This window comes from Lagopus muta, chromosome 7 (genome assembly GCF_023343835.1).
Source record: "Lagopus muta isolate bLagMut1 chromosome 7, bLagMut1 primary, whole genome shotgun sequence".
NCBI classification, from domain to species: Eukaryota; Metazoa; Chordata; class Aves; order Galliformes; family Phasianidae; genus Lagopus; species Lagopus muta.
Genome location: NC_064439.1, coordinates 41842830 through 41859757, shown reverse-complemented (window position 1 = coordinate 41859757; position 16928 = coordinate 41842830). Strand labels below are relative to the sequence as shown.

General features: G+C 44.2%; 1 protein-coding gene and 1 long non-coding RNA gene across 18 annotated transcripts in view; one reads left to right on the top strand and one right to left on the bottom strand.

Moving 5' to 3' along the window:
- Positions 1 to 16928, bottom strand: part of TMEM108 (transmembrane protein 108) — a 226412-nt gene that overhangs the window by 13233 nt on the left and 196251 nt on the right. Inside the window, exon 1 of one of the 10 annotated variants that reach the window (XM_048951311.1) lies at positions 2929 to 6464. The exons of the other annotated variants lie outside the window; for them this stretch is intronic. Within the exon in view, the coding sequence (XP_048807268.1) occupies positions 2929 to 2941 (13 nt within the window). The 5' untranslated portion in view covers positions 2942 to 6464. Of the gene's footprint in view, positions 1 to 2928; positions 6465 to 16928 lie in introns of those variants that run through there. 10 annotated transcript variants of the gene reach the window in all.
- Positions 1 to 16928, top strand: part of LOC125696076 (uncharacterized) — a 65329-nt gene that overhangs the window by 32917 nt on the left and 15484 nt on the right. For 5 of the 8 annotated variants that reach the window (XR_007378179.1, XR_007378181.1, XR_007378182.1 and 2 more), the window contains exon 3: positions 9084 to 16723. This is a non-coding gene — a long non-coding RNA (uncharacterized LOC125696076). The remainder of the gene's footprint in view (positions 1 to 9083; positions 16724 to 16928) is intronic. The other 3 variants (XR_007378184.1, XR_007378180.1, XR_007378183.1) reach the window with 3 other exon arrangements.

Genomic DNA, 16928 nt, shown 5'->3' with positions numbered 1-16928 from the left:
AGTTGCAATCCGTATGTTCAGCGCCATCCATGCAGGGACATCTAAGCATGGGCTGCTGGGATTTGCAGTTGCCTGGGTGCCCAGAGCTCTGGCTTGGATTACTTGAAAGTACAAAGGGAATATTATTATGGTCCCTGATATCAAACTTCCCTGTTTGGCAACTGTGGCCTGAGCCCAGGAAAATGGTTTACTGAATTTCTCTACCAAAGCATTCATCACAGAAAGGGGCTTAACCAAACCCTCCAGACTTCCTCCCTCCCCAACCTTGCTCTGCGTCTCAAATGGCCCTGCACTAAGGATCGGGCCCCCAGCTTAGCCACAAGCAGATTACCACTGAAATGAAACCTATTGGTTGGTATAAAGTTGTCATGGCCAAAGCGATGACATCCCAGATGATACAGTACATAGGCAGATGGTCTTGGTCAGCTCAAAGCCCAGTTCTGCAGCCTTTGCCAAAATCCTCCAGTCCCGGCTGCTGGAGACTCCTCGGTCTGACCTTACTTAGGACACAAGCTCTTTGAGGTAAGAACTGGCAGCCCTTTCTATTTGTTGCCATCATGGCAATAAAGACTGATATAAGTACGTTATAGCAAAAAATAATTAATAATTATATTTTCAAAGGTCAAATCTCATCACTAGTTTTTGGTGTTTTTTTTTTTCTTCAGGAAGGGCCATTTCTAAGTTACAGGAGGAGCTCATGCTCAAGAGGGGTCATAGTGGTTTGACTTTTAAATGCTGCATGTCAAATTCCCACTTTTGGAGTCCAAATTTATGACTGCATTAAAACCATTCAACCCTGATGAGAAGGTTCAATGGCCTAATGTCTCAGCAGCCTGAACTGTGCCATCCCGTGTTTTTGCATACAGTACCAAGAATTGAACATTAAGTACAAAATAAACGGACTCAAGGATGAAGCACAGCAGAGTGACAGTAAAGCATACAGAGAGGATCAGTGTGTGTTTAGCCATAAAAACCTTTATTGACAACATGGTGCAATGGTTCCAGTCTCAACAGGACCTTACTGCAGTGCTTCTTCCCATTGTATTCTCACAGGATGAGCCCAGAAATGATGTGTACAGTTTTGCACATCAGAAAAATGAAGAAGCTCCCACAACAGCAATTTTTAAAAAGACTGGACTTGATGTCCTCAACAATATCAAGGAAGCTAAATGCCCTTTAGAGATAGGAGCCAGAGCTGAGTTTCTCTGAATCAGAAAAATGAAGCAACTTGGGCCCCAGCAGCTCAAGTTCTTTCACCATTTTATCTCAAGACCTCAGCAGTCCTTGCCAGAATGAGGTCCTGGTTTCAGGTGGGAGTTACTACCTCTCGGTGCTGCACTGTCTGTTCTGTGGGCACACTGTGTGCCACCATTCTGCATGGGATGGCAGCCATGTGTGCAGCTCCCAGGTCAGCTCTCGCATTCAGCCTCCCTGGGGCACCGCCGCTAAACAACACAAAGTTATATAACTCATGATCTGAGCCCCATGGAAAGGTTCCCAATGGCTTTAGCAAGCTTTGGACCAAGCTCTAATTGCTGAAGACACAGTGGAAACTTTTGAGCTGCACATTCGCATTTTCTACAGCCAATAAATATGCACAAAGGGCTCAATCTGGCGCTTGACCCTTTCTGGCCTCTGCTACCTCAGGCATCGCAGCAAGACAGATAAAGCCACCCTGAGCAGCACTTGGCAAACATTTTTCCTCTAGGAAGTCAGGAGAGCTTTCTGTGCAGATACGTACTGCTGGAGTCATTATTTCACACTGCCGTGGGCAAAGGAGACACAGGGAGCAGCTTTACAAAGGACCCATTATCCACGGATCCTGGGGCCAGGACGCACGTGGGCAGTGTGCAGGATCTGGAACTCCCCATGCTTCTGACCACCTCACCACACTTAGTGATGGTGAGGGTCCTGCAAAGCCTGCTCAGAGCACCAGCAACATTATTGTTGCAGAGAAAGCTTTCTTCCCAACACAATTAACATATCACGCAGCTCTCCGCAAACCCAAAACATTATAGGCAGCAAAATGGATCGTTAATAGGTGGAAACTGCATAGAAAGTGCATATGATTATTTTTGTTATGGTCATTTTCTTTGCAGTCTCTCAAAGCAATGTGATTTTCACACACAGTGCAGCAGCTGCTGTACAAACAAAGAGTTAAGCAAATGTCATCCCTACAACTGGTGGAGGAACCGAGGGAAGAAAAGTAGGTTACTCTGCATAGAAAATTTCTCTTCTCTGCCTATCAGTGGCTGTCAGGCCAGCACTCACAGGTATTGACTTACAAGTTATTGTCTGCTTTCCCTTGTAAGCATGAGACAGTGCGATCAAGCCCAACTTCAGTACCCAAAGTATTTGATAAAATGTACAGAATGAGGCACATGGAGTATCAGCTCTATTTGCAGTAACGTAGCACAGCATCAGCAGAAGCTCTGGAAATCACATGTATAAACACCAATTAAACAGTGCTCACTGACATTCCCTGTGAAACAACATTAATGGTAGCTATGGTTTTCATGTAGCAAGTATGTCACGGTCCTTTAAGAACACAAAAACACTGCTGAACACCATTATTGTTCCTAAGGTGAATTTCCATCAGAGATTTCAAGAGACTGACTCCGCACATAATAACTCATTTCTGGTCCTCCAGGCATCTCCACAATGAGTGATACAAACACTACAGCCTCATGCAGTTACAGAGCAGGCATCTCTCCGTTCATTCCCCTCCTGCACTGATGACTCTCAGATAGCATGGGTATCCGTGTCTTAGAAATGCTTTTGATCTCCTATTTATCTAAATACATACAGACATCCAAGCTGTTGATCCTCCCAAAAAGGCTCACTGACAACCCCGGACAACGATAATTATTGAGGGGAGGATAATAGAAAGAAAGAACATGACTCCAGCTGCTCAAGATAATCACTCACCTGAAAATATCATTTGGACTTGTCAGCAGACATCCTCACCTTCTCACATCACACAGATTTGGAAGCTTCATCGCTCAGTAGAGAAAGGAAAAATACATCTTCTCCCTAACGAGGCAGCTGCAGGCAGGAGTTGCTGTTATTGTTGGAACTGGTTTGGAGGAATGAGGACAGAGACAGCCCAGGCAGGCGTGTCTTGCAGGGCTGTGCAGCGATAGAGCTCGCTCCTTTATGAGTACCTTTGGAACTGCAAAGATCACTTACGGAGCCAGTCCCCCTCTCTCTGCAAGCAGATCGAAGGGCTGCTTGGTATTCCAGCTTGGTTCCCCATCAAGTCCAGATACAGTTTGTCTGACACGGGTCTATTCAGACGCCAGAGGATTGCTGGCAGTTCTCGTTCTCTGGGAACAAAACAGCAACAAGCACCCCAGCTGCACGTCCTTGTGAGACTGCTCCTTCCCTCTTTCGAGGCAGAGTGCCCTCCCTCCAGTGCAGCAGTGAGCTTTTTGTGTCTGGATGGATTTACAGATCCACCTCCTGCTTCTGCACCCCCACCAGATTTTCCACTCCGTTCAATTCTCCCTAATGGTATTAATAATCCTGTCAGAGGAAAATACGTGGAATGAAATAGGGATCCTCTTCTCTCCTTCTTTGCCATCAAAATACATGTTCTATATTTTATGATATTTCCATTCCTCAGTGATGAATGGGTAGTTTCTACTTTGTACCTATCAAATAAGTCCACAAATCCTGTGATTCTTAAAGTCATAATCCTGCCCACCTTCTGCTCTGGCACAGCTGACTGTCTGGAATTACACACAGCCCAAAGAACACAGAAATGTGCCCTGTTCATCCAAATTCCTGAGAAGGCATGGGCAAATGCTGAGTGCAACAAGTTGGGGGCTGCTGGAAATCCCCCAGTAATCCCTGCTCCTCAGTCTTTGATTCAAAGTCCCCATCACACTCAAACAGCCCAAGCAATTTGTTACATGGGACCTCACAGAATTTGTCCCTAATATTTTGCTACTGAGCAAAGCCAGTTCTCCCTTCTCTCTTATCATATGGGTTCACAAAGGAGTGACACCACGACAACGGGTTTGAGGTTTGGCAGCGCCAACAGCAACAGGACCTCAGAGTGTGACCCCAGCGGTGACTTTAGGAGCATACAGTCCCTACGAGGAAGTCTGGGCAGGTGTGTATACCATATCACAAGTGTATTTTTCCCCTATTTACACAGAGTATTTTCACAACCACAATTATTTCATGGAGGATGTGCAGTGATGGAGTACAAACATTAATCTCAGATCTGCTTTGCATTTCTGTGCTCTTGTGCTGACATTCCTTTTCTCCCTGCCATTTGCAGTTCACTTTTCATCCCTAAGGCTGCCAGTCTGAAGGTTCCTCTAAATAAAGATACTCAGTGCATTATAGAAAAAATTCTCTTTACAAATATCAGCTTGTTTAGCAGTTTCTGGAACTCAGGGTTATTAAGAGCTTGCTGCTGAAACAATGATTGAGCATGAAGCTGCAGCTGGTGTAACAGGAGAGCCGTGCCATGTATTTTAACCTTTGCTGGAGGATTTGCCACATCTGTAAGCAGTAACTCAGCACAGACTTCTTCCCTGTGTGTTGTCATGGATGGAAACATATGGCTCAAAATTGCAGATTGTCATTTGGAATTTCACATGAAAACTGCTCACAAGGACAGGCGCCCTGTGCATTCCCTTGTCCAAAACCACACAGAACAAATCGAAAATAATGTTAAAAGCACACAGGTCTTTCCCACTCTGACAGCTTCCCCTTCACACAAAGCTTGTCCAGCCCCAGCTTTGCAAATGTACATCCCTTCCTTTGCAGCCTTTGCTTGGCAGCAGTTTTTGTTGGCAGGATGCTGTTGCCAAGGGAGACAGAAAGGATGTGCAGCTGGCTTCTCTTTCACCTGCACTTAGTGCTGCTGATCCTATTTATGTTGCTGCAGAACCTCTGGCTTCTGAGAGACCTACTATCAATGTCACCGGACCTTCTGAAGAGTTTTGACAATGACACAAATAGCCAAGGCCTCTGATGAAAAGCTTAAAATAGGATCTTGCCAAAGAGAGGATGTAGTTGATGTCATGGATGCTGACTCAAGAAAGGGTATCCATTTCACAACCAGCAATAAAAAGGGGGAAAAGAGGATTTAGAGCCATCTTAGCAATGGTTTCTGACAGCTTCCCAAAGCAGTGAGTAACCTCACTATGCCAAAGTTAGATGCCTGAGGTAGCCGTGGCTCTGGCAGGCAATTCACCTCATCATGAAGTATCTCTGAGCTGCCACAGGTTGACCTGCACCCTAGAGGTGCTCTCTCTTACCCTGATGAAAAGGGGTCCTATAGGAGATGATAAACCTTAACTAAATATCCACCTTCCAGATGATGAATGTTAGGTGAAATTAATCCCACCCCATGTCCCTCTATCTACTTAGATGGCATCATCATGAAGCAAAAAGAGGATTTGTTCAGAAAAATAAAGGGATTAAATAAAAGTGGTGTCTGAAAAGGTAAAACACAGTCTATGTATTGTGATACTTTCCAGCAGAGGAAGTCTTACCACTTTGGACATTCATAAACAGCTTCTTCTCTACACAGGACACAGCCTTAGAGAGCAGCACCTCATCGGCATGAAGTGTGGATGAGGGCAGGGGTTGGAGCCTTACTATGGTGATGCTTTAGGAAGCACTTTTTCCCATACTAGAGGGTAAATGGACAAGCCCTGTCCATTTGAAGCATGCTGTCCATGATCTGTGCCTGACCCTGCATGCACAGTTGGTGCCTGCTGACCTGGAGAGCATTGGTGGTGTGGCAGAGCTTCTTGGTGTGCACTCCTTTCCAAATCCTTGCAGTTTTAAGTAACCAAGTCACAGACTTCTGATTCCAGCACCAGGAGACATGTCTTTCCCCAAACTAATTTCTTCTGGGCTGATCCACCAGCTCTTACTAATTTACACCAACTTACCTATCAATCAAGAACATTCATTCTAGATTCAAGATAGTCTTTCATTACAGCACAGTCATTTTTAGCTTGTCTATCTGAAGGAAATGTGATTTATTACCAGGTTCTCCTTCTTTTTGTCCCTTTTCCCCATAACTTTGCTCCATGGCTGATTTCAGGTACTGTAACATGCTATATAAAATCTGGCAAGGAGGCAGAATAGAGAGCCCGACTTGTGGATCCCCTTGCTCTGATGCTGCAAACATTTATTTCCCCACTTGCAAAAGCTGTGCTCCAGTTTTCTGGTTGGAGTTACAAAAACATTGATGCTGCAGCCAGACAGAATGTTACAGCTGTGCACAGCCTGTCTTCTACAACCCCTTAAGGTATTTCAGTCCTTTCATCTGTTCACGGAAAGTAATGTGGGTGATTTATTACTTATGCCCCCTTCAAACTCATTATTACCTCCAAGTGCCTGGTTATCCCTGGGTTCGATCTCAAATGAAAGCTTGTAATGAGGAGCCTTCACTGATTTGTTATGAGAACGTAACACACAATTAGAAAGCAACTTGGGCATAAACTATTACATTTATGGGCAAGAAATCTTCACTTTGATTTTTGACCATTGCTCAGTTTAAGGAAAAGGGACACTGTGCTTCAGAGTAAATGACCTGCTAAGGGCTTGTGCTGTTACTCACTGCCTCTGTGAATGCTTTCACCTGGCAAGTGAGAACCAAACCAAGTCAGGATCAAGGGAGTCAAGCATTTTCAGTATGGGAGAAGGCTTCTAGCTTTGGGGAAAAAATGTGATTGTGAGTAATTCCCAGGGCTGACCGTGGATGTGAGATTACACTTAAAGCAGCCAGAAAGGCTGCAATGTGAGAGCCTTGCTATCTGCTGAGTTCTAAGGGGCTGGGAAAGCCTCTGGAGTGGGTGAATGTAAGGTTGCTAGAGAAAAAGTGAGTTGTGATGCTCAGTGCTGTCTAAACCCTGAGAGTGGCCGGGCTGTACATAGTGTGAGGATGTACCCAGAGAAAAGGGTGGGATCAAGTTCCATTCTTGAAAATATCAGCTGCTCACTGCAGGGATCAGGAAGGTCTGTTTTGTTCTATGAGGTGATTTGAAAGATTATACAGGTATTGAGATATGGATTTTTTCTGCCAACCTTTGAAGCTAGGTATTGGCTGGGAAGGAATGATGGTCCAAGGCGCTGCAGTAAATCATAGGTTCTTGTAAGTAAGGTCACAGCAGCTGCTGGATATAATTTCTGCTAACAAGAGCAGACTCTGCTGCTTGTATTTCGGTATCGTTGCTCCTGAATGAGATTCAATAGCCGGAGATATGCAGTATGATACACAAAGAACACCAGGGTGAGGAGGTGATACAGTTACTCGATTAGTCAGAGGATTAGTAATTCTACTAGAAATATGAATGACGTTGCAATAAGGACCTCACTTCAAAAAATATGCTCTGTCAACTCATTTCTGCAACTCATACTCCCTGCTCAGCACAAATGCTGTTACACAATGCAGAGCAATGTTTCAGCCTTCCATGTGGATGGCACTTTTTACATGCACACTGGCCATTTTAAAGAATTCCACTACCAATATCTGTGTATTACTTCTGTATGTTATTTTGAGCATGCTTTGGTCTTGCCTTTCCATCTGCACACACTGCATGTCCAAAACACCTTTTGCAGTCAATGAAGGTTACAAAGACTTTACAAATCAGAGACAAGTAAAATCACTGATTTTCAAGTGATTTTCTGTTCTTACAGGGGTACTTGCATGAAGTGTGTACTGAAGAGATAATACATATGGATAAAATTTTAAACATGAAAACCTTTCCTTGAGCCCTTGTTTAAGTGTTCACAGTGGACTTCAGTCATTGGAGTTTCACCCTGCCTCACATGGGACAGGAGGTGCTGTCACATCTTTCTTTGAACCAACGACACAGAATCACTGTTGAGACAATACTACTAATAATCATAAGCTCTATAGTAGCATTATTCACACAGTACTTTACAAGTTCCCTATTTTATTTGTCTCTTTCCTTCTTTCTGGCTAACCCTGCCTCTATATACAGAAAAGAATCTACTCCACCCACTCCTGAAATGCCATCAACTCTGCACCTGGTTTTATTTTGGAAGGAAATTGTACTGACAGCCCTAAACCTTCTGATTATTCACGCACCAGCCCTTGTGAAGAGATTACAGGCATCAGCTTTGCTGTCTCGTCCTGTCAGCACATGGCCATTTCGGGATTCTTTGGGAGCTCAGCCTGGCTGCTCATCCAGCCCTGACTCCTGTTTCCCTAACCTGTTGTGTTGTTGGTGACAGGATGCACCAACATCAATAAGGTGACACCTTATCTCACCTTCCCCTGTGATAACTGAGAGCTTTCTGGCCCCATCTTTTGAGGCATTCAAGGCCAGGCTGGATGGGGCCCTGGACAGCCTGATCCAGTGGGTGGCAGCCCTTTCCATAGGCTTCCCCTCTAACCCAAGTCATTCTGTGATTCTATGATTCTGTGATTCTATGATTTTACATGGCTGCTTGGCTGCAGCCAGAGGCAGTGCACTACATGACATCCCAGTAGGAGAACAGAAATGCTATGCAATGAGAAGCTCCAATTTTGAGTGGTTTCAGTGTCTGCCTCAGCAGCAGCAGCTGGCCTCACTGCACTGTCCTTTGTACAACTGATGTGCTCCCAGGGGAGACTGGAGGTTTCCTGACACATCAGGAACAAATTTTAAACCCAACTATGTGCTGTGTCTTCCAAAAAGATGTAAGTGTAATTGTACCAAGTGATGCATTTGGAAAGACAAATTCATCCCTGCCATAGCTAATAACATGTTTCTGCTGCTTATCCCTCTCTGAAGCAGGCTTTCTTTTGGTCTGAACTTAATTTATTAATACACAAAACGTAACCTTGAAGCTGGGGCACAGCAGAACTGTGACCAGTTGTGAACTTTATGTTGGAGCGTTGTGGATGAGCTACAATTAGATGTTGGAGCGTTGTGGATGAGCTACAATTAGACACTGCTCTGGGTTCTCTGCAGACACGTGCTGGAGGAGCAGAATGGCAGTCAGATGTTACAATCCCATGAAATGTAATGATAATGCTGACAGAAGTGTCTTGTTACACTTTGCACTTATTACATTTTCCCTTTTCTCCCTCTTGTTTTAAGCATCCCCAGCTGTCACTGCACTGGAGCAGTACAATGATTCCTGGAGTAAAGGGAAACACATGGAAGAGATCCTGTTTGGAGCCAGGGTGCTCAGCGTGGCATATCTGCATGGAAGCTGCAGGAGGACATCAGTCTTTGCATTAACATTAACTACCGTGGCTAAGAGAATATATTAGCAACAGCTTCACTAAAGGTCAGGACACAGAGAAGGAATATCAAGAAGCATTGTACAGAGGACATAATTTTAAAGTAAAGTGCTGAGTTTCAGCCCCATTCGATCCGAGTTGAAAGGACTAGACGGAAATAAATAAAGGCAGGCGTGCTTGAGGGACCAATTAGAGGGCCATCGATAGCAGTGTCAGGAAACCCCAGTGGGAAAAATGGTGGCTTCTGCTACAGTGGTGTAAATCAGGACAACCACGCCACAATGAGTCACATTATTCAGCATGTAAATGACTCTGAGAGGAGAACACAGGAAAACTAAAGGAAACAGCAAAGATAAAATATGACTGGCAGCTGAAGACCAATGTCTCCAAAGGAGAAACAGGAAACTGTAAAGACTAACAGCAATTAATAACTGGAATGTGCAGACAGAGGAGCAGAGGGGATCAGGTTTTGTTCTCTCCCAGCTACAGTGCTGGTGGCCACAGGCAGCAGTCCCAGCCATCCCAACCATTCCGACAGGAAGCCATCAGCACCACCACTATCTGGCTGCTTCACTGCTTCCTTCATGTGATTTGTTGGAAATCTATGTTTCAGTCAAGCAGAATATTTAAACAGGACTCCAGTACTTTTCATATCAAAAATACAGAAAGGAGTTGCTTGCTCCAGGAATGTTAAAAAACAAGTTATCATCTGGCTTGTATCAGAAACAGTGCAGCCAGCAGGAGCAGGGAGGTGATTGCCCCTCTGTACTCAGCTCTGGTGAGGCCACACCTCAAGTGCTGTGTTCAATTTGGGCCCCTCACTACAAGAAGGACATGGAGGCCCTGGAACGTGTCCAGAGAAGGGCAACAAAGGTGTGAGTTCCAACACTTTGCTTCATATGTTCTTCCATGTCAGACACCATTCTGTCATACTGCTCCTCTGCTGCCATCTGTCACATGGCAACAACATGTAATGGAATACTGGTGGGAAGGTTTCAGCCCCTATTGCCATACCACCAATACTGGCCTCTGATGTTGCAGAACAACATAATAAAATAGCAGGCTTTACTTTCGGAGCAGCTCTTGTAAAATATATACAGTACAGAGCAACAGAACCATAAAACTAGCAGGATGTTTGACCTCATTTTTGTGAAACTGATGTGCCAGTCTGATTTGATGGCAATGGCTGCAATTCGTAGTGAGTTCTCAAGGTGCTCGTCACTTTGTACCAAGTTTTACTTTTCCTGCGCTTCATTCATGACAAGTTGCTCAATAATGTGCATATTGCCAAGAGAAATAACATGAATAAGGCGTGACTGTGAAGCGAGGGATATTTTTCTCTTTCAAGAGAGATCTTATAAAAGCCCAGTAAGGGGACATGATCCAAGTTTGAGTTGGATAGCCAATTGCAACTCTATACATTCCACTTGAAAATGTGCAGGTAATGTTGACTGAAAATGGAGTCAAAACATAAAATGATCATTTTCTGGGCAACCTTGAAGCCTATTCTCACATTCCTGTATCAAAACAAAGAGCACAGCTGCGTATTTGTCACTGTTCACAGGACGGTGTTTAGCCAATGTACCACACTGCACACAATTATCTGCCATCAATTTACTTAGCTCCTGTGCTGTTACAGGCATAGAGCACGCATTGTTGAAGGGATGTACTGCATGCAGATGCATTGCTCCGCCGTTCTGCTGGGCTTATTTACTGTATATTTATTCAAAGGTGTCCCTGCCGGGAGCTGTTCCTGCATTCTCATTCACTGTCAGTTACATTGCCAGAAACAAGGCAGCACCTACAGCAACGTTACTATTGCATTACAGCTATTTCCTTAAGATGACCTTGGGTCTGAGATATTTATCAGTGGGAAAATAAAACAAAAACAGAGGAGGAAAAAAAGAGACATAGTAGCAGTTTGCAACGATTTGTGAAGGTGGTGTGATCCAAGCTTGCAAACTGCAGGCAAACACATCGTGCTTGCTAAGGCAGTATAAAGGATCTCTTCCTTAGAGCTCTGCGTCAAGTTATGCCTCTGCCTAAATTAATGCTCCCAATTAGTCCTGTTTTATTGTGCATCCATCACAGGAGGTTCACTGTTAGGGCTCTGAACAATACAGATCCATATACCAGTAATTATGAAAAAAATACATTTAGCAAGATGCAAATGTTTCATATTTATCAGCAGCGCCTTGGGCCCTCTATCATTTTTTTTCTGACATATTTTTAATTTCCTCAGTCAAATTAATATTTGCTTTTAGTAAATAAGTGCATTCAAAAACTCTTTGCACTGAGTTCAAGCTTGACTCCTGGTTGTTTGGGTTTTTTTTTCAGCGTATCTGTAGAAAGAAGCTCTAGCTATACCATGCATGTGTCGAAGGCAGAGGCTGAGATTCCAAGCTACGTGGCACAGACATGTAGAGGAAAAAGGGAATCCAGACTTATTCCTTGAATCTGCATCATATTACCTAACTCACTCAGGGCTGCTTCCAAACTTTCTCTTTTTTATGTGTAAAATCTTTGGCGCGTGTTAAAAATGCATGTAGAATAGCTTAGAAAGGACTGAAGGGATGGTGCAAGGATTGAATGTACTTCAGGCACAGACCAAAATTACGGTTCCAGAATAAGCCTGTGGTTTTTAAGGGACAAATAACTGCCACAGTAATTATTTAATGGAGCTAAAACTTTCCAGGTTTGGAGTCGGTCCAGCTGTGATATATTTCCAGAAACAGGAGAAGGAGCAGTGCAAGACTCAGCCCTAATCTGAAGCAGAAGAAGTGTACATCATCTGTGTGCTCACTGGAGCACAGGAGCAGCTGAGCATAAAGAGCCTTTCTGCACGGAACAGCCGCTCTCTGCAGAGCATGATTGAAGGCCGTGTATGATGACAGTAGTCCTTGGGAGCTATTTTTAAAATGATCTCCAGAAACAAAATAAATGTATATGTTTTTTAAAATGAAACATTACAAGGAATTGTTGGAAACCAAAACAAGTGATGCTAAGCTTTAACTTGAGCAAGGGCTTTCCTCTGGTTTCTTACTGCTCCCTCCCTAAAACCCCTGTGATCCAAGAGGATTGTACATGCAGCACTGAACTGTCCTAACATCTCTGTCTCATCATCTATCCCAGACCTTGATGCCTGTGTGGACAGAGACATGGATGAAGGAGAAAGGGCGTTGCTGGAAAGCCATACTTCTGGGTTCTTGGAATGGCTGCAAGAAAGACGTGCCCAAGGAGAGACTGAGTCACGGTGGAGACAGCTGCTCTGCTTCATTTCTGCATGAAAGGGAAATGTTTTAAATCTCACTCCCTTGATGGGTCCAGAACAGTAATGGCCTGGGCAGGAAGAGGGTAGATCAAGCTTTGGGCTACACTCAACACACAAGTTTTTCCTACTTGCTGCCATGCAGCCCAAATAGCAGCCTGAGAGAAGAACCACCCTGAGATCCTAGCAGGGATGACACCAGCATGCTGCTACAGAAATTAGTCTTTAAAATCCTTCAAATTTTAATAAAGGTCAGTATCTTCTTCTACAACATGCTAAAATTTGTCCTGTGTGACTCAACGTAGGCTTTTAACTCCACAATGCACTAGCTTTTCCACTAAAGACTGAAGTCAAGAGTCAATGGATCATTGCTCTCCAGTCACACAGGGATGAATGGGTGGATGGAAGAAGATCGTTTGCCTTTTCTTGCAGCATGATTTGTGGGATTCGATCTGACCCATCCTTTTGGATTTCTGGCACAGGCAACCCAAATTTGGCCATCTCACATGCAACTGAGAGCAAAAGATCAGACCCTTAGCTCAATGAGTCGTTTGGCCCTATGAAACCCAAAAAGCACAGACAACATGGAGCCATCCTGGGGCTGGCTCTGTAGCTGGAAAGTTGCAAGGCCAAGAGCACTTCATTGTTGGATGATATTTTTACAACTCAAAGTCAGAAGTGCAGAGCAACCCCTTTGGAGCTCCAGCCTAACAACTGCAGCACAGGTCATTAATGGGATCACGTCAGAACGTGCTCTGCCCTACTGTTGAGCTACCAGCCTTGAACAAACACACTGATTGCAAGGAGAAAGAGGAAAGGGAAGAGATAGGGGAAGGGAGAAGCTGAATAATATTTTTAGATGACAGGACAAAATAACCAATTGTAATCTCAATTTAAAAAAAAGAGTCACCCATTCATTGTCAGCAATGAATCTGATCAAACTCAACCTCCACAGAATAATTGATGCTGATGGGGATTACGCAAATGCCGTTCTTAACAAATGCCTGACGGTGTACATTTACATTTCTTTCAGTGAGGTGGATATGATTACGCTGAAGAGTCTTCTTGTCCAAAGAAGAAATCTCTGGATTGACAATCCATCCCTCCTGCGTACTCACAGGCACAGGCAGGTGACAGCAGCAGTTGTGGGGGAAAAAGGCTGGGCACATCTGTGTTATTTTTATCAACATACACATTATATGTGATACTTTGATACTTCACTTTTGTTATTAATAAACAGACTGGAAAAAAAATGTTGTCTTTCATAGTTTAGATCCAAGCCCCTCTTCCAGTAAGCACATTAAGATCTTTCAACAGTCAAAAGTTAGAAAAAACTATTGATGCTGTCTGCACAAGAAAGACAGTCCCAAGAATCAGGTGGAGCACGCTGAGATGGTCTGAAATGTCCAAGCATTGCACTCTCCTTTGGGACAGCAGATATAAATCCAGATTTGCAAGACTACTTGTTAAAACTGTAAAAGACCCCGGGCCAAACTGTCTCATAGGATGCAGCATGATCCAGACCTACAGCAAAATCTCATACTGAGTAAGCACGGTATACAGCTTATGAAGACAGAAGACATTTAAAAGGATGACTGCTCATTCAAAGTGAAGCCACAATCAGATTTACTTACCTCCAAACGTACCTCACAATGACTGAGGCTTGGCTCGGTCAAGTGCTCTGACCGGTTAACAAGAAGCAAAATAATCTGGAACAGAATGGATGAGACTCTATGTTGATGCACCAACCTGAGCTAAACCCTGCTGCTGGCTGAGCAGAACACTGCTGCAAGGGATGGCAGAGAAAAGCTTTCCTAAGCTCACCTGATACAGCACACGACAATCCCAAAATGGGCAGGGACTGGAAAAATCCACTCTCTGTAAATATGCTACAGATAGAAGAAGTTTTAGCATGTCTATTCCTTTTAACCATTTGCAGCTTATCATCCCAGGATACAGGGGCAATTTACCAAAGGGCTCCATTGGTGAAACTTTGTGGCATTTCATTTGAGGCCTCAGCTTGACAGAAACAATGTTTCCCTAATGAAAACCCCATACCAAAGGCTGGCTCAAACCCACGCAATGGATGTATGTGACTGATCTCACAACATTTCTATTTAATCAAATACAATCCATGCATGTGTTCTGCATTTCTAAAGAAAGGCAGACTTTCCCAGGTACATCTTTCTCCATGTCACTAACATGTAATATCAAAGCCCCAAACTGACACTTAAATGACAGCATTACGTCTTCAGTTACTGCTGACTGGAATGGGGAGGACCATTATAGAGATCTCTGCAGATAGCAGGTGGAAAGCACTGCTGTGGGGAAGGAAAGGAAGAAGGAAGGACAGAGGAGATGTTCTAGGACAGGGGGGAGGGAGAAAGATGGAGATAGGAATAGGCAGGGAAATAGAGAAAAATGAAATGGTAGAGCGTGTGTATTTTCTAACAGTAATATTGGATATGAGAAATAAATGGATATGGGGAATAAAGAACATTATCTGCAATTGTTGTATTTCTGATCATCGTGCTAGCCTCCCACTGATATGGCTGAGATACCTCCTCTGAGCTGAGTGCACATTATTTGTACTTCAACTCACAGATTGGCATCAGAGCACGAGTTGGGCCTTTCAGGCAGAATAAATCCAACATTCTTCCTTTCGATCTGTTTAGCATTTGAGGGAAAAAAAACTTTTTCATAAATATGTACAGGATGTGCCAAGATGAATCTGCCATCAGAATGGCATTTTGGTGGGACTGCACTGCTGCAATTGAAAGCAGAATTTGGCCTTCAACTCTAATTGCTCCCAACTCTAGAAGTACTGAATTGATTTTATTCAGACATGAACTGTTTTCTCCTTCATCACCGAGGTCTATAAAACAAGGCGAGTTCAAATTTCCTAGCGTCAGCTCTTCTTGAGTTATGAGGGCAGAGAAGCTGCAACCGGAACAAATAGGAGTAGCTGGTTTCTCTTCACGCCCACATATCATAAAAACAGCCAAGCTGATTTTGCTGAGAGTTCTCAAAAATATTCACCTATAGGCTGGAGTCAAGCCTGAGAAGTACCTTGCCCCACCTGAGGAATGTGCTTTGGGAAATCTGGTGCAGCTGAAAAATGGAGGGGAGCCTGGAGACAGAAACTGAGCTGAAGCTGTAATTGTGGTTTACTTTCACAGGGCTAATAAACAATTCTCAATTCTTGGCCATAAATCAGCTTTGCAAGGATGCAACTTGTTCCTGAGTGGGCCTGTGGCTTTCTCCTTTCCTAGAAGAGACAGTTTTGCTCTGAGATCAGATAATCATAGGCTGTTTGGGGTGATTTAAATCTGTTTCATATGTCTGGCAGACACAACTCTGCCGTGATGACCACTGGGAACATCTGCATGGCTTTACCCAGCTCCTCACTCCCCACCAGCTTCAGCAGAGCTCTCTTTCAGGTTCAGCCTCGCAGCCAGAACCACACGAGCTGCTGCAAAGCCTGTGCTGTGGTTTTATCATCACCCAACACAATGATGGCTTTTACATCAAGACACGTCTTGATCCTATCACTCCTTCAGGCACTGCAGGGACACTGCAGTTGTTGTGACTTGCTAACCCATTCATTTTTCAAGAAACATTTGAGCCCACGCTCATCTTCTGCAACTTTGGAAAGAGCAAAATAGATTTATTAAAATTTGAGCCTGTGGAAGCAAAAGCCCAGGTCTGTCTGCTCATAATGGAGGATGCTGCTTCAAATAGGAATTTAAGCTTGGTGCCTAAAAACTGACCTCCTTTGTTGCACATGATGCACAGAATAGCAGCAAAGGACATTTTGGTTCTAGATGTTCTTGTTTGGCTCAAAAATATTCGCACTTAAAAATGTTCTGAGCATCACGGCACGCACATCCTTAGCCAAAGGCACTGATTACAAAACACCATGTATGCTACCCTGCTTCATGTGTCACTCCCAGGACAGGGAGTCTCCAGCAGAGCGTGCAGCCACTGAAGATATCACATGGGGCCACCATGTGAAAACATGTCATTACTCAGTTGTCATGCTGTCAAACGCTGCAAGCACTCACTGCTCTAGTGAGCCATGAATGACTCGGTTTGATCCCGATCAAGCTCTTCTGGCAGACACAGGAATACCGAGGCAGAAGTGCCCATACCAAAGGATGCCGAGTTTTGGGGGCAATCAAGGGCAAGTACTGTGGGCAGAAGACAGCATTTCCTCAAGGACCCAGGTTTGTGCCCTGCTGTTTTTGCTTCACGCTGCTGAGACAGAAAGCTGGCACAGTCCCCTGATGCTACAAGGAATCCCCACTGAGTTCATCCCCACACTAACACTCATAATGAGATGCAGGGGAGCAGGACCTGTCCTACGAGGCACCTGCCATGCACTGATATTGCAGAGATTACAGGAGCAGAGCTGAGAGCAGATTCTGACAC